Below are 25,192 nucleotides of genomic sequence, written 5' to 3'. Positions count from 1 at the left end.
CGCTCTGAAGCGGAGACAGGCAGGGACATGCATCATCCCCGCCGAGATACTGGGACGCATGTGCGTGTGAGACGCACGCGCATCCCAGTTTAGTGTAGCCCCTGCCGCCGGCGCTCGCCAGCGGGAAGGGTCTGGTGAGCCCCGGCCAAGGATGGCAGGGGCTACATCTGTATATTTATATATTTATATGAATCCACCCCCCACTGCAGTTACCCATTGACCAAGTTGATTCTGCTTTAACTCTGTGTTTTGACAGTGTAATATTCTCCCATGCAGTTTGCAACTAGTAATGAGAAGTGGGAGGGGGCACCCTGTCTAAAGTGACTCGGGCCTCCCCGATGGCTTAATCAGGCCCTGGCTGCACAGGTGATAGGCTGGTTGTGTGGGCTATGGTAGGTACCACTGGAACATTGTGAAGAGTCTGAACTATGCTGTGACGCCTGTATGCTGCAATGTTGTAACCGTACTTGCCTATGCTGTTTACCTGGTATGCTGTAAACAGCATAGGCAACTACATCTTATCTGGTGTATGTGATTCCTTGTCGCAATTATTTAATGCTTAGCACTTTATTGGTTTGTAACCCATGTGCCCATTAACTCCACTTTTCATAAACAGACAACAAACAAAAGAAGTCAATCCCTAACTGGTAGACTGGATTCCCATCTGTTCCCTTATACTGTTGTGGACATTTCATATCACGCTGACAGTTCCACTTCCAAGTTCCCCAAGTGATACGAGTCTGAACATTAGCATTTGAATTAATAAACATTGTACCATCTGTGCTTTTGTTTGAATGTTGTGTAAAAATGCTGTCATGCTCTACTTTTCTATCAATAATATTATTATCCATTGTGTTATACACTTGAGGAGAAGGATTATATGTGACTTAGAGATAGTTACATATTTGCATGATACAAAATTATTCAGAGAGTGAGCTGGTGGCTCTTGGAAGGGAGTTCTGTAGAGTTTCTCCCTCACTTACTGTATGCCTCCAGTAAATTTCTGGGTGGAATATTAGTTCTGCCCACATAATGACTCACTGCTGTACGTACTTTAGCTGGGAAATCCTACTATTACAGACTTTCTAAGAAACTCACAATTGCATCCCTCCCAATTCTAGTGCCACATCTCTTACCTGTACAATTGCTGGGTGTGATAAGATGCGCGCTCCTGTCACACATCTCATTGCACAGCACAAAAAGTATGTGCTGCACATACATTTTGTACTACTGTAGATCTCATCTCATTGCATTGCAAAACCTATGCGATGCGATGCAATCTAGTCCAAATTGTATACAATAATTGTCCAGTGTATGGGCACTTTTATGCTGTGAACACAGAGTGCGATTCTGGCTCATGGCTGATTTTGACTATCTTGACTATCTGATTTTGGCTAACTGCATTAGATTTAGACTATCTTGCAATTTGGCCCTAGGCCAAATACATTCTACAGGCAAGATAGTCAAAATAGACTTGCCTGCACAGTCTATTTTTCTAATCGATACTGACTAAACGGCGGTGCGCATCAGCATTGAATCCACATCACATGCGGCTGAACACTGTGCAATTCAGACTAACTTTCTATGAGCCAGAATTGCACCGTGGGGGAAATTTAATAGGATGAGAGATTCAGAAGTGAGAGATTTGGTAAGAAATCTCCAGTATTTTTAAAGCGGCAATCATCTACACTGCAAATTCCGTTTAGATTTTTACATGTAAATGATTGCCACTTTAAAAAAAAACATAGATTTCTTTTCAAATCTCTCACTTTCTGAATCTCTCATCATATTATATTTCACCCACTGTGTCCACAGCTTTACCCACAGCAGGAAGAAGTCGGAAAGTTTTGTCCACACTATGGATCTGATTCAGAGAGATATGTATTTTCAGCTGGGAATTTATACATACTGTAGTGGATGTAAGAAAATCCGCTACTGTTATAATCACCTGGAAATGTATTGAGACTCACACCGGCAGCTACGCAGATTCAAGCAACTGATTGCAAATAAGCAGCAGTGGTCACAGATCCGTCCAGAATTCAGTAACTCTATGATCTAGCACAGTGGTTCCCAACCTGGGGTACTAGTACCCCTGGGGGTACTCTGCAGACCAGTTGGGGGTACTTGAAAATAATAATGGTAATGGCGGAAGATGAAAAAAAGTATTTTGATGGCAGAAGAAGACCCATTGCTATGGAGAAGAACCATGTTGTGTAACTTATGGTTCTGTCTTCAGCATCATCAGCGTCTCATTGTGCTTTTGCCTGACCAGCAATCCACTGGGAGCTACCCATGCTGCCCTCAGACATCAGAGATGATCTGCCCTGTGCTGACACGGGTGGAAGAAGCAGCAGCATTAATTTTACAGGTGTAAGTGGGAACCCTGGAGACAATACACAACCAGCGGCCAGACACGATTCCTGTCCGCAACTCCTTAATATTATTTATTTTACATTGAGAGGAGGGGGTACTCATCAATGAAAAGCCTAATCAAGGGGTACGGGAGAGAAAAAAGGTTGGGAACCACTGATCTAGCACAATGGCTGCAGCAGTGGAGATGCTGATGCTATGTATGGGGTCACGGGCATTTACAGCAACACGCATGCATTTTTGCTGCCACTCCACGTTACTCCCTTGACTGTCAATCATTATGCAAAGAATGCCTACTGTGAGCAATATCGCTACGGGACCGTGGCATGTGCTCAGTGCAACCGTGGTGACTGCACTGTCGGCTGATAATTGCTCAACTTTATAAATAGCTGCATTGTGTACAACTCTGAATCAGGCACTAACAACTTGTATCCAATTCATATTTCCAGGAACCTATAAAATCGGAAATGTGAATATAATACTTGTTTTTAGAATGTGATTATAGATTGTAAGCTTGTTGGAGCAGGGCTCTCCTCCCTCGTGTTCTCACAGACTTTTTTTTTCTCACACTTCAGTGGGTATAGACAGCTCTCTCCATCTATACCCGCAAGTCCTTTCACTCGTTCATCTGTTCCAATGGAGTCCCACATCCCACCCTTGGTAGTACATGGAGAACGCCTCAGCTGAACTGTGGTGCCGATGTTACCTGTGTTCTGCTTTAGTTTTTCAGTTACTGTAATATTTAGTTCTGTGCACCCTGTATTGTTCTAATGTGTACTGTATAGACGGTGCTGGGAACCACTCATGGTGCATTATAACTAAAATGTAATAATAATAATAATAATAATAATAATAATTTTTATAATATGGAAGGGTGTCTTATTTCATCACTAGTAACCTTATCACCATGGTTACAAGACAGCAGATTATCATTATATACCTGCACTGCTCATATGCACCAAATTAATCATTTCATAATAAAAAAAAAAAATGACAATGATGACTTTTCCGTTAAAAGAATCACCATTGTGTGTGTACAAGGATTTAGTGTTCCCACTTAGTAATAATATACTTGACCCAATCATTTATTGTGATAATTAGAATGTGTTTTGCATGATGATAGTAATTCACAATAAATACTATACTGTATGTTTATGACTAAGATTCTAATACTGATTTGTTGGTAGTACGGACGGCATTACTGCCTCACAGCACTGAGGTCATGGGTTCGATCCCCACCATGGTTTTAACTGTGCTGAGTTTGTATATACTCCCCTTACTTGCGTGGGTTTCCTCCGGGTACTCCGGTTTCCTCCCACAATCCAAAAATATACTGGTAGGCTAATTGGCTCCCAACAAAATTAACCCTAGAATGTCTGTGTGTGCATGTACATGTGGTAGGGATTATCGATTGTAAGCTCCACTGGGGCAAATATGCTCTGTAAAGCACTGCGGAATACAGATGGAGCAGGGCTTATTATTGCTGGCGGAGCGCCAGGACCGTGTCCCTGGCGATCCGCCAGCAATCTGGCGCTCTGGCTGAATGAGACGCTCGTGCGTCTCCCACGCACGAGCGTCTCAATAGCCGGGCGGCGAGGCGGCGCGGCGGGTGCAGTCCTGCCCGTCTCCAGCTTCAGGGAGACGGGCAGGGCTGCGGGGGGCTGCGGGGGGGCGGTGTGGACCGGCGGGGACCCGGGGAAGCCGGCGGGGACCCGGGCAAAAGCTCCGTCGGAACGGGACGCGCGTGCACCTCGTGCACGCGCGTCCCCTTCCGACATACAGATGGCGCGGGGCGGGGGATGGCGGGTGGCGAGTCCTCCGCCATCCCCAGCAAAGACAAGCCCTGCGCTATCTGTATGTGTGCACTATATAAGAAACTGTTGGGGAGTTCAAGATATAATTTACTTTTGGCACCCCTGTTGCTGAATGTTGCCCCCACAATGGCATCTGAACTTACCCACCACACCACCCACCTGATGACAGATACATCTATCTATCTACAGATGGAGCCTCTTTTTTCTTGGCCTTTAATAGGATTAACTGAGAAAGACCAGTCACACTAACCCCCTGTTAATCCCCTTGCTGTATTGTTCTCTCTATTGTAGTGCAGCTGAGAACAATAGAAGAAAGGAAGCATTTTCTGTGCCTAGGTACAGAAATTTAGTCAAGAAGAACCTGGCTCTATCTGTACATATGAAAGAAAACATCATAGACGACACTATGGGGAATGAAGATAATAATGTATGAGAAGAAGAATACAATATTAAAGGGACCATTTGCTGTTCAGACTTGCTAAATAGAATTTCTAATTGACACCACTCAGGCAATAAGAATTTATTTTCCACCCAGTGATATTATAAATCACATCCAGGAGCAGGTGCTCTGATAGGTGCCTATCCCAGCAATGTGTAAACTAGTGATCACATAAGGGATCACTTTACTTTATACTGCGGACCTACTGCTACTACTCATTAGACCACAAAAGTGGCTTTTTCCAGGGAAGGAACCAGACAATCCCTCTCCCAGTAAATTGTGCTATATGTAGGCAATAGACTGCAGTGGCTAACTGTGGTGGAAAACAGATAGAAGATAAGGGACCAGATGCTCTAAGCTTCAAAAGTGCTAAAGTGGAGAGTGGTAAACAGGCAGACAATCAGCTCCTACCTGCCATGTCCCAGACTGTGTTTAAAAAATTTGAGGTAGGAGCTGATTGGTTGGTTTGTTATCACTCTCCATGTTATCACTTTTGAAGCTTATTATAGCTCAGACCCTGGCTGTGACTGTACATGTGTGGTACCCCCAAAGTGTTTGGTACCCCAATGATAATAAAATGTGATACTTCCAGACTCTAATACAGGACTGTGAGATTTCAGCAGGGACTCTCCTACCTTTAAACGAACAGAGGCTTCTGACTGTGCTGTGTGTATATGGATAGTGGCAGCCGACCGTTACAGCAGCACATGCAGTCAGTAGGTCATGCTCCTGCCATCTATGAATAGAAGCCACACCCACTGCCAGTTGGGCTCTGAGGGGAGCATTGAAGCAGTGCTGAGGTAGCCATCTTGTGGGGACAGAGCTACACTGTTCTGTTACTTGAACACACACTGATACTGATGACATAGAGCCTACACAGATGCCAGGAGAGGTATTCCCTGTAAGCCATAGGACATTTCCCAGTGTCAAGCAGCTCAGATTAATATAGGCCTACAGTAAATGAATACAGATTAAAATAGGCTAAGCAGCACTCGATCCCAATTCGATCATGATGCGTGGCCCTTTGGCATCGGACTCGAATGTAGAAATAGAATGTGCAGTACAGTCTATTTCTACTATCACGGAACAAGGGCCATGTTGCTCAATGCAGCATAGCCCTCACTCCCTTGCCGCACTGTCCCTCCCTGCCTGCCTTCAGATGTCAGCACCCCACCGGGTCCCAGTGGCCGCCAATCTCAAATCGAGACCGGTGGATGCCAAATTGGCCCTGTGTGTACACACCATAAGATAAATATCTACCTTAAACTCCAACCAGAGTCACTCACATTTGTATATAACAGACCATGCCTTCAGTGTGTTTAAGAGCACAGAGCCCGGAGCGGGTATAATCGTACCTTTAATAAACAGAATTAAGAAAGGATTTGTAGAGGTACATTTGTAGCACCAGTGAGCTACGTATTTTATATTTGTCAAGGACAGAAACCAACGTTTAATTATTAACCCAAACTTCTTCGTAAATTGCTCCCCCTTTACTCATCGTAGGAAACACACAGTAAGGCAGGAGGATCCGTAATATACTTAGGGCCAGATGCACTAAGCTTCAAAAGTGATACAATGGAGAGTGATAAGCAACCAACCAATCAGCTCCTGCCTGACATTTTTCAAACACAGTATGTGACATGGCAGGTAGGAGCTGATTGGCTGGCTGTTTATCACTCTCCATTTTATCACTTTTAAAGCTTAGTGCATCTGGCCCTATATCTGTTGATTGAAGTAGAAAAGCGCTAAATATCAGCTAGTTGACTCATCATAAGGAGCTTAAAAATAGTTCCGACAGGAGCTTATTTACAGTCTAATAATATTAACCCTTATACACACTGGGGCAGATGTATTAAGCCTTAACAAGAGATAAATGTGAGGGTGATAAAGAGTGATAAACAACCAGCCAATCAGCTCCTAACTATCATGTTACAAGCTGTGTTTAAAAATGTCAGTTAGGAGCTGATTGCCCTGATCAGTGAGAGTGCTAATGAGTTGAGTCCACTTAGTGTTTTTTTCAGACCACCTTTTGATGTTTTGTGTAGTCTGTCATGTTCTTGTCCACTAACAGCATTTTAGAAAAATGGATTGAAAGTTATGTTTTAAATATTTCATAATCATCACATATAGAATTCTTTATCTGATAAGTGTGCCCCCAAACAAAGGAGAGTAATTTTTCTTTTTCCCCTTGAATCTGTACAATTTCTACTCTCAGGGGAGCACGTCCACATGAGTAACTCAAATTGTAACATTCAAACCAGCTGATATCTCTGTCTACTGTGGATCCATTATCCAAAACGTTTATTCTGTTATTCCCTCTACTGATACTAGGTGTAACTTGTGCATGTGTTTTCCAACTTTCCCTTTCCCCTATTGATAACTTTCAAAGTATACTAGCATATTGTCTTTTCAATTCAGTCCAGCAGTAAAAGATTCATTAATTACATGTTTTTTGTTATTACATTTGTAAACTTATTGTATGATAACATAATTTATAGTAATTATATGACAACCACTTTAACTTAAGTGATCTCTAAAACAGAGAAAGAAGATACAAATAGAATTTGTTCCAGTATAATAAAATATTTTATTGTGTTGGTGAACAATTGTTCAGAACAAAACTTCCATTATATTTTTTTCTGTTATTCCTTAGTTGTGAATCCGTTAATAAATTTATATGTATTGAATTCCTGAATTCCTGAATACTTAACTACAGACTCTGTCTTAAAATGTCACACATGAAAGGCACTTTAAAGAGACTTTATTGGGTACATTTTCAGCTGAACCCAGTTGGAAATAGTTAGAGGTCAGTGGATGCCATGAGGCATACCTCCCAACATTGGTGGCAGTGGAGGAGGGACACCTTCGGAGCAAGCCGGAAGTTAGGGGGCACCACCAGAGAGGCCACCCCCCCAACATTTTCAATGGTTTTGGGGCATGGCAAGCCTGAGTGTGCAGCTGGCCATGCCCCAATTCCCTATCTGCAGTGAATAGACACTGTGTACATGCACATTGTGTCTATTCTCCGCTGCTCTGCTAAGCGTAGCAGAGGGGACACCCAACTGTGCCCCCCCACCCCCTTTCACTGTGGACTCAGCCGGATGAGACACAGGACTGACCAAAAAGAAAATGGGACAGTCCCGTGAAAATTGGGACAGTTGGAAGGTATGCCATGAGGGAAGGGGGTCAGGAGGACAAAAGGGAGCTGATGTGGAAGAGGTGAGGAACATATGAGGTGGGAGGGGGACAGCCCACAGTAACTAGCCATACACTATACTGGTTGAAGCTTGGTGCAGTGGGGATACAGGCAGTGGGGAAGGAGGAAGTGGAGCAACTGGAAGGGTATTATGTCTGTCTTGACTCTGCCTTTTTTATCTGTAGATGATGCCTTTCAAATAGGGGTGAGTTGCCCCCTTGCCCCTTCTGTTCCAGCACATATGCCCCAGATGTAGCTTTCTACCGCTTTGTTTCTATGATTCCCAGTATCTCTCTGGCCACTTTGCAAGTACTGCTCTTTCTACTCACTTGTATACTGTACATATAAATATACAGTAAATTTCATGTATGGCAACAAGATTTGACATGAACTGACTGCTAAATGCATACAACACCATAATGGAAGTTTTCAACACACCTTTGAGCTTTAACGAAAGCAGTTTTGCCATTTTTAATGTACAGCATTCTGACAGACCCTCATTGGCCATAATGAACATTCGTTTTATGGCATTCTAGGTGTGAGGTCTGCATTGTACAGTAGCTACTTGTTTGTTTTGTCAGAATGGTTTGTGAAGTCATGTATTCCGTACTTCTGTGGCCACCATGCTGTATTGTATGTGCTTGGGGAACTAAAATGATTTACCTGTGTTAGCGTGCTTGTTACCAGTGAGAAAATGTAGATACAATATAAGATTATATACAGTATATATGCCAAGCTAAGAATACTTTGACTTGCTTTTTACTTTTGCACGGGATCACTAAATAGCCAATATATCCCCTGTATGTTTATAAAAGTAATTAAAAAAGTATAGTTTTGGAAATTTACTCACAAATGGCAATAATAACCTTTTATCGTCGATTATTTTAGTAATAAAAAATTGCAATTTTGTTGCTATTTTTTAAATGTATCTTGGCAGTACAGCACCAGAAAGAACTGGAGGTCTCCCTTGGTATAGCTTTTACCACTTACCTCACGGCAAACTCTTCTCTTATTTCTGTCCTGATTGCATGTCCATATATACCTTTATACTGTAGCTTGATCATTGAAACAATTATCAGATCATTGTACGCAAGGTGCTATCTTCTGCTCAGGTGCTCAGTGTCAGTGTGTGTGTTCTTCTTGAGTTACAGGCAATCAGGAATCACAATTTTAAAAAGGACAAAAAGTCCCTGACTTCCTTATTCACCCATTGCAGGAGTATTTGAGCTAATGCTCCTACATGTTACAATTATTGGGCCAATCAGCTGATATCTGCTGATAAACCAGATAATTGCAAAGATGTGTATTCAGCTTTTTCTGTTGCCAATGGGGTTGTATTGCACAATCTCTTCCCCAGGTAATGCTGTTCTGTAACAGATCTGAGATCGACCTATGAGCAGACCCAATGTACTGTAGCAGCTGATATTTACATGCATTCTCTTTGGGATTTCTATTGCAAAATAGTTTTTCTGGCCTAGTTAACAAAAAATGATTGTAATAATTATAGCAATAAGCTAAATGCTATATATACTGTAGTAATCGCAGGTAGTGTTAATTGGTTCAAGTAGCACAGTGCAACACCCAGTGGTCTAAGCAGCTGCATAGTGCCAGGTAGTGCTGGACCTTTGTAATTGCCAGCTTACACACGCAGAACAGGAAGGTAGAAGGAGCAAGCAATCCAGCCTTTATTAATTCCAGGCTGGATTGGCACACAGTACCCTGGAAAGACATCTGAGAACCAACGGCTATGTCCCAGGCTGTGGGCTAGATGTACTAAGCATAAAAAGTGATATTATGGAGAGTGATAAACCACCAGCCAATCACCTCCAAACTGCCATGTCACAGACTGTGTTTGAAAATGACAGGTACAGTAGGAGCTGATGATTGATGGTTTATCGCTCTCCATTTTATCACTTTTCAAGGCTTGGTACATCTTGCCCTTAGGGATGTCAAGTACAGATGGAGCCGCTCTTATCTTGCCGGCTTGTGTCCCTTCTCGGGGCACCATTAGCCGAGGCTCGCAAGAATGGGATAAGCGTGTGTGAGAGATGATCACGTGCCCTGTTTGCGGCAATGGGCATGCGAGCATGCAAAACACTCATGCGTCCCTGTCTCGGCGAATTTCGTGCTAAGACGCATCGTTCTGGTGAGCTAGCCGGCTATTTAAGCACAGTTCTCTCTGTAGGTAGAAGGGTTTATGCTTTTGGTGCCTCAGACACTTTTATTTAATAAGATGGGAGTTCTATTGAAGATGGGATGTGCAACTACTACTTATTTATTTAGCACCTTCTAATCTAGATTATAATCGAAGAATCTCATTGGTTGCCCCTAGCATAGTAAATAAAAGCCTAGGAACCCCAAAGCATTAAACATGATAAGAAGCCCTCTGAGCAGCGTTAATACACAGGATCAGAAATTTATCAAGGATCACATGTATTAGCGCAATAACAATACACTTTTCTCCCTTAAAAAAAAAAAAAAAAAAAACAGGCTATAATTGGAAAGCATGATAATGACATTGGTCATACAGTATACCACCATTTTTTTTCCAAGAGAAAAGTTAACAGGGCTAATTGCATATGACACCACCCAAAATCATACGTTTTAATTAGAAAATGCAATGTAAGAAAAAAAATCTGCAATATAGGAAAAAATAATGCTTGTTTGCACTTCATAATACAATCTAATATAGAGTCCATGTAATTTTAGGGGTTATACTGTATGTAAATAAAAAATATATACAATTACATGCCATGATTTTTGTCTATGGTTTCTTTTGATGTCTGTATTTGGAAAACCTAATAAAAAAAATTAGATTTTTTTTTCATTTGGAAATCATTAATGCAAAATGACGTTATTTATTTTCTAGGCTGAGCAAGACAATGGCCACCCACTCCCAGCATTTGCCAATCTTCATATTGAAATTATGGATGAGAACAATCAGGCCCCATACTTCACCTTTTCCACATATCAGGGTTACGTATTGGAGTCTTCACCAGTTGGAACAACCATCTCTGACAATCAGAATTTAACAGCCCCACTGAGATTCGTTGCTCTGGATAATGATGTTGAAGAAGTGAGTTTTGTTTATTGTATTCATAAAGTAGCACATTTGTATTAAACGGTAGATGTTATAGCTTAAGAGTGTTGTAATTATGACAATAGGAATCAGAAATTCTGCATAGCACCAAATACACAGAGAACATCTGTCACGTATAAATAACATGTTTAAAAAATATCCCTATGTTGTATCTGTTATTTCATTTTGGTTCACCTTAATTGGGCGAGATACAGCAAAAAAAAAAAATGCAGCTAAACCTTCGGAAAACGGCATATTCAGAGGTATGGCCCCATATACACCAAGTCCGGAATGCACGGTAGGCAACACATTTTTTCAATTAACGTTGCCCATAGAAGCCTAGAAGCTTTTATCACACTTCCCCTGCTATGAGGGATCCAACCGGATCCCTCCCAGGATCCCCAGCGGCACGAGCGGCACGTGAGGCATGCGTAGATAGCACAATGAGTGCAGAACCCAGCAGTTCAAACATCGCAAAGGACGGCTCTTCTAGCAAGAGCTGTCCTTTGCAGAATTCTTCATGCATACTGCGTTAGTAAACACCTGTATGCATGCCAGGCTTGCGGGAAGCATCTCAAGTTTTTTGCATTGTTTGCTGCATCTCGCCCATTATGTTGGTTTTAGAATGTCATCACCAGAATGTCATCTTAGCCAAAAAATGTACATGTCAATGTTACAATAGGTTTATGGATAGGATGCAGTTGGGCTCTAACACTGAAAAAAGATTATGTAAACATTTATGTCAACATTATGCATGATGGCATGTCACATGTCAATATTCAGACCATGTCCACTTTCTGTGAAATGCATGATGTGGGCAGTGGGGTGGGGCGTTTGGCAGGGCCGGCAACATAAATCTTGATCGCTGCTCCAGATCCTGCTTTCAGGTGCGGACTTTTCTTGTTCTCAGTCCTGCTGCCCTGGCTTCTGGCTGCCGCTTCCTGCTGGCTCCCGGCTGCTGCTGGCCTGTTACTTTCACAAAAGAACGCCGAGCACTATGAGCAGGCAGGGCAGGTGGTTCGCAGAGTGTGGAACAGATGACACGTGCACGCGCAGTAAAAGTACAGGAGCCAGGGTCTGAGGCCACAGCTCCAGCTGAAAGTACCAGTGGTGCACAGTGAGTCAGTAACTTCAACAGTGAATTAGGACATGGTAAACCCAGGGCCGTAACTAGGGGGGCTGGGGGGTCACGCGCACCAGGCGCTGGGGGGGGGGGGGGGCGCTGTTAGGTCCGGGCAGCTCAGCATACTATTTGCCGGGCGGTGGGCGGGAAGCAGATGTTGAAAAGACTTGTCTAAATTCTGCCAATGAGCATCCGGCAAGCCTTTTCAAAGTCATCAGCGCTTGCCACCGCCAGGCAAATAGCGCTAGTAGGAGTACCCGGAACCCCGCTGACTGTCCCCGGACCCCCGCTGGCTGTCCGCGGACCCCTGCTGGCTGCACACAGGTATGTTGTCACCGGGGGGGTTGCCCAGCCTCCGGCACCAGGGGCAAGGCGGTCATTTGGTCCCCCCCCTCCCCCGGTCAGGGGAAGGGGGGGGGGTACCAAATGACTGCCTCGCCCCGGGCGCTGGAAACCCTAGTTTCGGCCCTGGTAAACCTGTGATAGTTCCGTGACATGTGTAGTTCCACAGCAGCTAAGGATCACATATTAAATGCTTAGGACCCAGGTTAGTGCTTAGTATACTTCCTGCCCATCTGTAAGCAGAATAAAATAGTCAGGTTATAACAGCCAAATTAAAGGTTAAACTGAATTTCTCTTTTTTACACCAAGTCTGTGTTACAGATGTGCTATTCACATGGCTTGTTATTATTATTTCTTTTATTGCACCACAAAGGGTCTATAGAGCTCTACAACGTACAGACTTTTGGTACTTGTGTATTATCCTGGCGCCCCCGATGTTGGTCAGGCAATGTTTTTATCGCATCGCATGCCATACACCCAATGGCATGCGATGCAACGTGATTTTACACCACTCTTCAATTAAAACTTGTACAAGCACCCTAATGGGTGGTTTAAAGCACCCTAATGGGTGCTTACAATGTAAAATGCACCCCCACGCCACCCCCCACTATAAACGTGAACCCGAAGTGTGGCGAGCGCAGCGAGCCCGCGAGGGGCGGCGGTACGCGTCCTACTACCTTTTCATACCCCCACTATCCACGTCGGCATGGAGTTGATTTTATATAGTGTGGCGAGCCCACCAAGCCCGAAGCGTGGCGAGCGGACGCGTATACCTGTGAAGTTATGTGCGTCCCCTCGCGGGGCTCGCTGCGCTCGCCACGCTTCGGGCTTGGTGGCTCGCTGCGCTCACCACACTGTATAAAATCAACTCCACCCCGACGTGGATAGTGGGGGTATGAAAAGGTTGTAGGATGCGTACCGCCGCCCCTCGCTTCGGGTTCACGTTTATAGTGGGGGGTGACGTGGGGGTGCATTTAACATTGTAAGCACCCATTAGGGTGCTTATACAATTTTTGATCGCATCCCATCGCATTGTATGGCATTATATGCCATATACAATGTCATACAATTTTAAAATTGTATGCCATTGTACAACATCGCACGATATCGCATCGCATCACATACCATCGTATGCCTTATGGTATGCGATGCGATGGGCGCCGTGATAATACACAAGTACCGACTTTTTTCACTGTATGATGCTTTGACTCATGCATTGCTGCAGTTACTGCATGCAAGCGGATGTGGATAGTCGCACCTGGGTTACAATGCATTCGCTATGGATTGCAAATGCGACTCTTCTCATGTGTCCATGAGTGGGCACACTAATCGCAGCAAACAGGTTGCAGGTGCACACACACACATACATACATACATACATACATACATACATACATACATACATACAGATCCTGGTGCCCTAGGTCTGTTGGGACAGCCTGCCATGATTATACTGTATGCAGCAGCAAACCAAAGCAACTGATCAGTCACTTGATTTCATTGTTAACACTTTGTGCACCTCTCATTCAGGAAGATTCCTGACAAAATGACAAGTGAGTAATGCAGAGATGTGTGGGATCATACCGCAGTGGTAATGATGATGAAATCCACCATGAGTAACGTCATCAGTCCCTGATCTGTCCACTTAGGAAAGTTTGCAAGTGGCTGATCAACATACAGGAGAACTGGGGAGCTCGCTCTTGGACACAAGTATGTGCTAGGTGCTCCTTGGCAGGGCTGTAGGGAAGGGTATACAATCAGTGCTGCAGCCCAGAGTGCACGGCTCCTGCAGCTGACTAGCAGAGTACTGGGAACTGCTCCCCGCAGCCAGTAATGTTGCTGCAGTGCTGCCACCCGGAGCATGGAACAAGGCCAATCCAGTGCCAACAAACCCAGCAGCATAGTAATCAACAAGAAAAATAGCTTGTAGAGAAATCTGTCTGTAATTAAAATTTTACAGTTGCTGATAATAAATTAATGTGATTCATGCATTAATTGGGGAAATAATATATCAGCAAGGTCATATTATTCATGAACTATCATATTAAAAGTTAGGAACGCACTAGCTGAAACAATATTGAAACACAGGCGATCAAGGACATTTACTATGCCCAAATTAACAATAATCTACAGACTTTCAGCACAGAAAAAAAAAAACATTGAGAAAACAACTAATGATTCATAGACCTCAAGTTCAGACCTGATTTGCAGCCATATGAATTATACAGCTCATAGATCCGTTGGGCTAAGCACATTGCCCTGGGAGCTACAAATGACACAAAGTGATGAAAAACGATGAAAAAATGTCCCCAAGCTTTACTGCCACCAATTTACAACTTTCATTTTAAATCAAAATCCCTGACGTTATTGCAAAAATGTAAACTCCAATAAGAAAATAGATTTTTGCTGCAACGTTAACTTATTGTGCCTTTTTCATTATATAACAAGCATTAAGATATGTTAAACCCATTAAATTTCCTCTACAATGTGACAACTGGAGCATCTATTATCATCTGCTAACCTTCCAGAAGTGATTGTCAGTTCAAAAGTTGGAATGCTGTGAGCAATCTGTGCTCCGACACTGAATATCGTTTCACGGATTCTAACCCACAGTGTGAAGCCCTTCACATATGGATCTAACATTTCGTGGCACTCAATAAAGTTTCCTGTAAACACCACCTCTTCTCAGTACAGCAACTTTATAAGGCCAATATCACCTCTAGTCGCCTTATTGTCCGAGAGTAGTGTACATAAGGGCAGTACATGCCTAAAGGTGCATACATACTGTAAAAAATTTTTGAACAACAATTTCGTTCATTTCAGCCATTTTGAATGAAATTGGTCAAAATATCTTTCAATGCGTTTGCAACAAACAACGAATGATGATGCTCCCGAACCAAAAAGGAATTAAAGACGCTTGACTTGTGTGTTCAATGATGGAGGTTTTTCTAAGAATGATGAAAAAACCTAAACAAAAAATGTGCATAAGTGACACAAAAATAAAATCCAATATAATGGGGTGAAGTGTTTCCAAAAATTATTTTTTCCGTACAAAAACTCACAATGCAGTGATGTGGTCAAAGTGTGTAAAGGTATCTTTTATGGGTTCACCAGTGTGATAAATATCAAATTAGTACCAGAAGGAGTGAAAAGTGATCAGAAGTGCGTACCGTACTCACTGATTAATCAGGAGATTTAAAGCATACAAAGGTATCTTTTAAACTGTTAAATCCAGGTATAGCAAGCCAATAATCGATCACAATAGCCAACGTAATTGCGTACCATACTCACTGCAAAAGCAGGTGTAATAAACATATGGGATGCAGTTACAATCCCGGCGGTCGGGATCCCGGCGTTCAGAATCCCGACGCCGGAATCCCGACCACCGAAATGCCGACACATTCTCCCTCCAGGGGTGTCCACGACACCCCTGGAGGGAGAATAAATTAGTGTGCCGAGCGTAGCGAGGCACCGGGCCCGCTGCGTGGCGAGCGCAGCGAGCCCGCAAGGGAGGGCGATCCACGTCCCCCCCTTGTCGGGATTTCGGCTGTCGGGATTCCGGCGTCAGGATTCTGAACGCCGGGATCCCGACCGCCGGGATTCAATACTGAATCCAAACATATATTGGTATCTCTATGGAGATGATCCCCTTGGAGTCCACTCTCACTATTCGCCCCACGTTTGAAGGAGGACCGGTCTCAGTATAAAATAATTTAATAAAAGAACCGTGTGTACACACCATAAGGACAAGTCGGCCCCAGTGTATGGGGGCCTTAAGAAAGTGAAAAGGACAGCTCTTGTCCTCTTCTGTGTCACGCGACATGACATGGGCAATGGAGGGGCAGCACCCGTCTTTCGGCTCCCAGCTTCCTAAATTTAGCTGCAGACAGCGCAGCATGTCAATCAAAGTTGGAGCGACTGCCCTACGACCATGGGACTCGTCTCCGCGGCGGGGCGGGCTGCAGACTAATCGTGGCCTGCCGCCGCCACTGTTGAATGCAGCTCAGGTGAGCCAAATGCAGGGGGTGCTGGCGGATCCACAGGGAGAGCTGCCCGGGCCCTTACCCACTGTCAGAGCGGTGGGGCCCGGGACAATTGTCCCCATAGCACCCCCCTGTCGGTGGCCCTGTAAGTCATATTCTTTAATTTCCCGGGAGACCCAGAATCCACCTATTCTTTATATAAAAATATAATGATCATATCCCAATTTTGACAGAAAACTGAACTACTGTAGCTAGTGCCCTAAACTAGCCTGAAACTCCTATTGTTTTCTGGGAAACATTCTTTTGCTAAGTTTTACTTTAGAATCATAAACAACTCAGTCTGGCTGTTGGTCAGGTCAGGTGTGTCAGAGAGGTTAATGGCTTCTTCTGCTTTCCTTCCTCTTCTAAAAATAAAGTATGTTCAATAAGATCTTCAGTTTTAGTTCTCCAAGGTAAATTCTAGAATAATATCTATTGTGTGATAACATGTCATTACACTTAGAAAAACCCTCAGTGACTTTCCACCATTTTATATTATAATTTCATTATAAGATTTACTTATTCTATCACCCATCGCTTATCACCTTGCAATTCCTTGCTTTGACAATCACAATATTGTTATCTGAGTTCCATGTATTTCATTTCAGCTTTTTTATTTGTACAAGTTTAAGAGCATCTCAACCTAAAAACATTAACATTAAGAAAATTATGATGAGCAGTGCCTTATTTGGTACTTGTGTATTATCACGGCGCCCGTCGCATCACATCGCATACCACTAGATTTGAGGCTTTTCCCGGGATGAGTGTACAATTTTAATATCACGTCGCATCGCATGCCATTATAATGGCATACGATGCAACGCGATTTCAATGTTAAATGCCCACTCAGACCCGATTTTTAATTGTATCCCCCACCCTGATGGGTAATGACAATGTGAAATGCCCCCCCATTGTAAATGCCACCCCACTATCAACGCCAACCCGAAGCGTGGCGAGTGCAGCGAGCCCGCGAGGGGCGGCGGTACGCATCCTCTGACCTTTTCATACCCCCACTATCCACGTTGGCGTGGAGTTTATTTTATATAGTGTGGTGAGCGCAGCAAGCCACCGTGCCCGAAGCGTGGCGAGCGGACGTGCATTACTTCACAAGTATTATGCGTCCCCTCGCGGGGCTCGCCACGCTTCGGGCTCGGTGGCTCGCTACGCTCGCCACACTATATTAAATCAACTCCACCCCGACGTGGATAGTGGGGGTATGAAAAGGTGGGGGTATGAAAAGGTCGGAGTTGGCAATTATATTGTGCAGAATTGTTTATTTTGTGATATGTTATTGTAACATTTATATTTACTAAATTAGCATTGCATTTAAAAAAAAATATTATTGTTATATATGGATATTATAACTCTGCAGACATTGTTTTTAATGTTTAAACATTTTTTTTATATATATATTTTGTGTAATGTGTTGTATGTGGTTATCAGCCCCCAAGTGACCTTTGGTGTCAAATCATGAGCTTGACTCAGAACCACTAAATGGTTACCCTTGGTGCAGGGTGGTAGATGGCACTGATTGGTGGAAGGTGTTCACCAATTGTTTTTAAATTCTTGCACTGTTTCACTTTGTATTTATCCCTGAGGATGGGCAGCCAGCCTGAAACATGTTGGAATAAACAGTTTCCATTGCGATTAGAAGTTTCTTGAGTGCCACCTATCAAGAAGGTATATGTAAGCATTGGCTGCATGAAGTCACCTGAGCAATACACTTGGGTTTATTTTGTAAAAGTGCCCGGAGAATGGACTAATATATGGTGTTTGGCCATACAATGGGCTAATACTATCCAGTGCACCTTCATCTTTTCTTAACCATCAATAAGGGATACTTTACACCACTGCAGAGGTGATTGAAGTATTTTCTGTACGAACATTGCTGATATGACAGCTATGGATACAGACCTGGAGCTACAATTTGCACAACAAGAGAATGTTTTAGCTACAGTACCCTGACCTGGAGGCAGATAACATTTGTTTCACCAGAACATTTTAGGACAACCCTAGTACATCTGATTGTCAGGACCTATACACAGAGTGGTATCGTATCAAAAATGTGAAACTTACTTTTTATACCATGGCATCACCCTGTATGACTATCATAGCTAGAAACAAATTCCTAGAGGATTTGGGGTCAGAAATCCCCCCATGATCGGGAGAAACAATTTAACTGTCTGCAAGAAGTGTGTAGGAATCTTGAACAAATGTTCAATGGATGTATTACTCCTCATCATTGAGGAGTCAGCCCGTGAATTAGATCTAGCCCAGGCACAGTTGGATGAGGTTGAGAATCAAGAGACCGACATTACTGCAGGACACCGATGGTAATTGGATTGTTAAATTGACTACAACCATTGAGCAATAGAAGAATGATCTAATAAAATTTCTAAAGGAAAAAGCCAGAAGGTTCAGTATGACTATGATACAAATACTGTGCACCTTTGGCTTAACCCCCAATGATCCAGGATACACGGAACATGCAATCGTCGCTCTCGCATTGTGCCTGCTGTAAATCAAGCCAATGATGCATCCACTTCATCATTCAATTGATCTGATTAAACCCGTTCACCCAATACTGGATGAGACGTCCCTTTAGGCATGCAGACTAGATAGGGCGGTGCACATTGACAACCTGCAGGACATGGAGTGGGCAGCAGGACCAATGAGAGAGGTCGGCCAAAAAGAACACAGCAGTAGACAAATTGATACAGGTTCACTGTCTCGTTTAAGTAACCAGATGACAGATGACCACGCAGATTATCCAGTGCTGCATCTTCGGATGCTGCTGTGCATCACAGATGTTGTAAAAAGGCATATATTTATGCACTATTCCTCCTGTAGAATTAGCATAATTTAGAACAGCTATTTTTTGTGTCTACAGGTAGTTAGATCCTCTCAGGTGCTATATATAATAAGAAGAAAAGAGGTTATTAAATTTGTTCCATTCTGCATAAGACGTGCCATCCCCCAATGGATTATTAACATGGAAACATTGAAAGTATGCAAAAATGTATTTCTGTGTTGTTAAAGGGTTGGATAGTTAGTTTTCATATTTTCTTTGCTCCTCTGATCTCATTGGATATTGTTTTACAGAACCAGAAGTATTTGTTACAGGAAAATACAGTGCCCTGAAACAGCATTCTGACCCTAACACATTTCTCATGTCTCATTGCGGCTAAATCTGAATTTAAAATTAGAAGTCGGATTTTTTAACAAAAGTCAGTGGCTGGCATGGAAAATAATGTACAAGATTCAACAATCCCTAAGGGTATTTCACAATAAAGGACCTTTTTCTAAAAGTCAGAAGAATGAATCTTTGGCTGAGAACAAAAAAACATAGAGTTTGTCAACTCCATCTAGCTAGAAGTCACTGCAGCGATGGGGCAGAAAGTTTTCTAACAAAAGTAAAACTTTTTGGTTTGAATCCACACCCATATTGAAGTATGAAGGAAGTGGAAGTATGAAGGTTATCGCACAATGTTGAGTGCATGTGTCAGGGCCGGATAAAGGTCTGTGGGGACCATGGAAAACAAAATTGTGGGGCCCCCCTCGCCTGGGACAAGGGGTGATCAGGCGGGGAGAGCGGGGTAGGCACCCCCCCTGGAGACAGTGTGGCAAGAGAGCAGGGCAGCAGGGAGATTCGGGACTAGCAGGTAAGTGGGAGAACATGACATCTATCCCCCAGCACTGGCCGGACCTCAGGGATGCGCTGCCCAGACCCCACTGCCTGCCACCCACCACCCACCTGGTGTGTGGGGGCCACTGATGTTTTGGGGCTCCGAAGCGACCGTCCCTAGTTGCCCCGGCTGGTGGATCTGCCACTGACATGTGTTTTAATGACACATGTTGACAATTTTGCTAAGATCAATTGCTAGATGAATAGTGTACACAACATGGATATCATGGTCAAACATCTGCTCGCTGCAACAGTATTACAATTTAAAGTATACATTAGCCAAAGCAGTAATGCAATGTCTAAGAAAATAGAGGACTATCTAAATCCCATTAACAATCTATGTCAAAACTTCAAGCTTTCTGTCCAATGCTGCTCTCTTACCTCTTGATGCTGCTTCAGGAAGTGTACATGGAAGGATGGGTGAATATTGCTCTATCTGTGTACAAGGCTTGCATTTTCCTTTGGAGATTGACTTCTCTGCTTATCTGTTTTCGTGCCAACACACATGGAAATGAAAAGGAAAAAAATACATTTAGTAGTTGATTATTATCCAGGAGATGACTATAGTGTTTAAGGTGAAATATAACAAAATAATCTACAACTCAATTGACATTTTCATGCAGGGGTCATTCACTGTATATTGTTAGGTACTATTATTTTATTTCCCTTTGGATAGGAGCACCCATATCTGTGTATTTGGAACAACCCATGTTGCAAGGAGTGCAGATACATGAATTATTCTACATGCAGGATAAATACTGTATATTTTTGCATGTAGCCTGCAAATGCTGTACAGCTTTATATTTTACACTGCATTTTAGATGTGTTTGGACACATTTCTCCCAGATTTAAATGACTGTGCACATTTTACATCTAACCCTCTCCCCCCATCCTTCTGCAGTGTAACTTGGCTTTAAAGTAACTTTTTCTTTTCATTTTGCTCCCAACTCACAAGACATTTAATCAATGCATAATTACCTGGTCTGTTACTATAATACCCCTAAATGATACTTCATACAAGGTATGGACTGGCCCACAGGGGTAGAGGGGAAACCCCCAGTGGGTTCCACTGCCTGGGACCCCCGCCTCCTTTCCCCTATGGATTCCAGATTGTGCACTTTATTTTCTATTTATACATATTACTTTATACTGCACAGGACTATGGAGTATTTTGTACAGTGCATTGCTGTTTTTAATCTTCTATATTATTATATATGCCCTAGTAGTAGTTACTGTTTATATTAAACAAAGAGCCCAGCCCAGGCACTCTCCTTTGGTTAGGCAAACCAATGTGGTGGATTGGCACACCCCCTATATAGACTGACCACACCCCTAATTATGAATCTGATTTTCCCCAGTGGGCCCTTCCTGTACGAGTCGAACATTGCTTCATACTCACTTTTAATCAGCCAGTTTTTTCTTAAGGACATCTTCAGTTACTCTTTAACCTATCTCACAATAAAAAAAAATCTAAAATGATTCAGTGATAATGTAAAACACAATATTCACAATAAAAATGGAAATGTTCAGATGACATTAGATGCTTGACTAACTCAAAGAACTATTGTTTTTATGCCATGTTACTAAATATAAGCATTCTCCTTATGAAACAAAGCCATCCAAAGCTGTAAACTCCCTGAAAGTAGTGTAATATACTGATTTGTTTTATGGTACTTTGTTATAATTCACACGCTTTCCTATTCTTTCAATAAAACATTGGGTACTCTTTACCTAGCACGGCGGTCATCGCGGGCATTGAATGCACTAAAAAATCGGGTGCGACGCGATGCCCGCGATTTCCCATAGGGACCAATGTTAAATTTCTCAATTGACCCGATTTTTCTGTTCAATGCCTCAATTGACACGATTTTTCCATAGGAATCAATGTTAAATGGCCCACAGAGGCCAAAAGCCACCCTGAAGTGTGAAATGGCCCCCACGATTGTTAACGCCACCCCACGATCAACGTGAACCCGAAGCGTGGCGAGCGGCGGCGGTACGCGTCCTACGACCTTTTCATACCCCCACTAACCACGTCGGCGTGGAGTTGAGAATAGAATAGTGTGGCGAGCGCAGCGAGCGGACGAGGATACCTGTGAAGCCTGCGAAGGAACGCGTTTACCTGTGAAGGTATCCGCGTGCGCTCGCCACGCTTCGGGCTCAGTGGCTCGCTGCGCTCGCCACACTATTCTATTCTCAACTCCACGCCGATGTGGATAGTGGGGGTATGAAAAGGTCGTAGGACGCGTACCGCTGCGCTCGCCACGCTTCGGGTTGACGTTGATCGTGGGGTGGCGTTAACAATTGTGGGGGCCATTTCACACTTCAGGGTGCCTATTTGGCCTCTGTGGGCCATTTAACATTGTTTCCTATGGAAAAATCGTGTCAATTGAGGCATTGAACAGTAAAATCGGGTCAATTGAGAAATTTAACATTGTTCCCTATGGGAAATCGCGGGCATCGCGTCGGTCGCGTCGCACCCGATTTTTAGTGCATTCAATGGCCGCGATGCCCGCGATTTTTTTACCTGCGATGCCCACGATCAAAATCGTGGGCGCCGTGCTAGGTAAAAAGTACCAAACATTGACATATATTATTTTTTAAATAATACAAAATTACAGTAAAAATTAAACCAATAATCAGAATTAGTTTATGATATTATTTATATGGCATATAAATAGATTAGATTCATAAGTTGAGTACACACTTGATGTATCAAGTTCCTGTTAAGATTGTTATGCATGTCTGATATACTGTAAGTCATGTGCCGAGACTTGCTGATTACAGGCGTGTGCAGAGATCTTCTCAAATGAGAAATATTCATACAGTAGTTTTTTTATGTATGTTGGTTCCTAAATGAAATACAGCAGAAGATTATTAACATAACGTAGTAAACAAAAACTGGTTTTACAAAATACCTCATGATTATACAGAACATGCATTTCTCATGCTCTTACTGTAAGATAAAAACTAACATAACAGCTTTGTAGCAGGTGTTAAAATATAAATTCAATATCATAGTATACTTTTTTCCAATGCAATTTTTTTAGCATATGAAGTGACTTTTTTTTTCTTATCTTGTAAGCATCTTTCATGGATAATATACAGAAATATTTATACATGCCAACTTTGATAGTAGTCATATGTATATCAAAATTGAGTATCCCCTTGGCACCTATATATAATTCATATAGGTGCCAAATAAAAGAAAATAATACATTTCCCTATAGATGATCCAAGGGCATACTCAATTTTGATCCTGAACTTTGTTATAGTGCAGTTCTACCTGTCTATCAAGTGTATATATCCACCCATATGGAAATGATTTAACTCAACATCTCTAACTCTCTTCCTTCGTAAGAATTCATCCCAATAAGTGGTAACAAAAATAGAAGAGTGTAATATATTGTATAAAATCATGTAAATAAGGGATGTCATCAACACACAATAGCAGTATATCACAAATATTCCAAATAAACAGGACTCCTACCAAATATATGTGAGACCAGAGCCTCAAAAACAGTACCTGACATTCCAACTATTAGAGTTTCTGCCCTTTTCTCATAGCTGGTTGTCAGCTTTGAGCAAAATCACTCCTCCACCAACATTTTCTGACCAGTAGTTGGTCTTTTCCAAAGAAGTCTTGTTTAACCATAAGACATTGTTTTCCATTTTCCTTCTCCGTTCCTCCTCCTCTTCCTCCTTCTTCTACTTCTCTTTCTAGTTCTCCTCCTCCTTCTAGTTCTCCTCCCCTTTATCCTCCTCTTCCTCCTTCTTCTACTCCTTCTTCTACTCTTTCTTCTACTCCTTCTTCCTCTTCTTCTTCCTCTTCTTCTTCTTCCTCTTCTTCTACTTCTTCCTCCTCCTCAGTATTTATTATCAGTACTATAAAAAATATATCTGATGACATTGGGTTATTAGGGGAATATTGATGAATATACTATACATCTGATAAAACTTTGTGATTTATAAAAATCTTTTTAGCAATAAGTTTTAGGTATTATAATTAGATATGTATTTTGGGTTGGTTGAAGTGAAGGATATAGAAAATGGATTTTGTAAATCAGAGCTGCTGATCATCATGCCAAAGAGGTTTTCTTTTATAAAGAAAAATGGGAATTCATGTTAAAAATTACTTACTCATTTTCACTTAAACAGAGGACAGATGCAAAGCTCATCGTTAGCCCGCTAACTCTGCAGCCAAGAATATGCAAGAATAGGCAATACAGAGTCTCACTGTATGCATTTCAGGGTAATCGCCACTGAATGCCATAACTCAATGTTCTCTTATAGGTATTGCTGAGTGGGGTATACAGAGTTTTGCTGCCCATACATCAGACCATCTTTCCTCCAATCAGTCAACTAGTTGGTTGGACTGAAAATCTGGTACTCTATGAGAACAAATGACCATCGGCAGATTGCTAACCAACCAAGGAAAATGGGCGACAGTTTTTGTCCGTCTCCAGATTTTGGGAGCAAATTGGTTAAATTCAAATTACATTTTCTCCCATCGAGTACAAGATTTTTATTTCATCCAACCAACTAACTGGATGTTGGATAAAAGTTGATCTTGTGTATGACCAGAATTAGACAGAAAAGTATAAATATGTCTGTTTTCATATGTATATCTTTGCACCAAGGATAGGGCCCTTGATGTCTTTAAGTTTACATACTGGTGAATATATCCACTTAGTTCCATGAATGAAATATGTGTACAATAACAGGCAGTTTCCACAAAGCTTTGCATCAGCCCCCTAAGTCTCACAACCCAAAACAAGTATAAAAGCATGTAACAAGAAAGTAATGTGGCCTAAACAAGTAATGATTTTGCCTATTTTATAACCGCTCAGACTAGATAGCTTTGAATTCAAGCACAAATTGCTGTATGTGTAGTGATGCAATGTGTGGCGCCGCACGTCGATATCAATGGACTACATATTTCAAGCATGCTTGAAATAACTAGTCATCGCCTGCATTCTCTCTATTGAGAACACAGGCAGTGACAGAAAACTTAGCATAGATCGCTGGTGCAGCGCTGTGTGCTGAACGATCTGCCCTGAGCGATCTGGGGGATTCTAGAATGCTCAGCACAAAGCTCCCGTCGCTATGTATGTAGGCCCCA

The 25,192-nt window shown here is 42.5% G+C and overlaps 1 protein-coding gene across 5 annotated transcripts in view; it reads left to right on the top strand.

Moving 5' to 3' along the window:
- The window catches only part of PCDH15 (protocadherin related 15), a 1,154,330-nt gene that overhangs the window by 618,946 nt on the left and 510,192 nt on the right, over positions 1 to 25,192 (top strand). For all 5 annotated transcript variants that reach the window (XM_083149096.1, XM_083149095.1, XM_083149094.1 and 2 more), the window contains one exon: positions 10,689 to 10,895. In XM_083149096.1, the coding sequence (XP_083005222.1) occupies positions 10,689 to 10,895 (207 nt within the window). The remainder of the gene's footprint in view (positions 1 to 10,688; positions 10,896 to 25,192) is intronic.

This window comes from Crinia signifera, chromosome 6 (assembly GCF_055691185.1).
Source record: "Crinia signifera chromosome 6, ASM5569118v1, whole genome shotgun sequence".
Classification (NCBI taxonomy): Eukaryota; Metazoa; Chordata; class Amphibia; order Anura; family Myobatrachidae; genus Crinia; species Crinia signifera.
The sequence above is the reverse complement of the archived record's forward strand: the minus strand, read 5'-3'. Positions and strand labels throughout refer to the sequence as shown.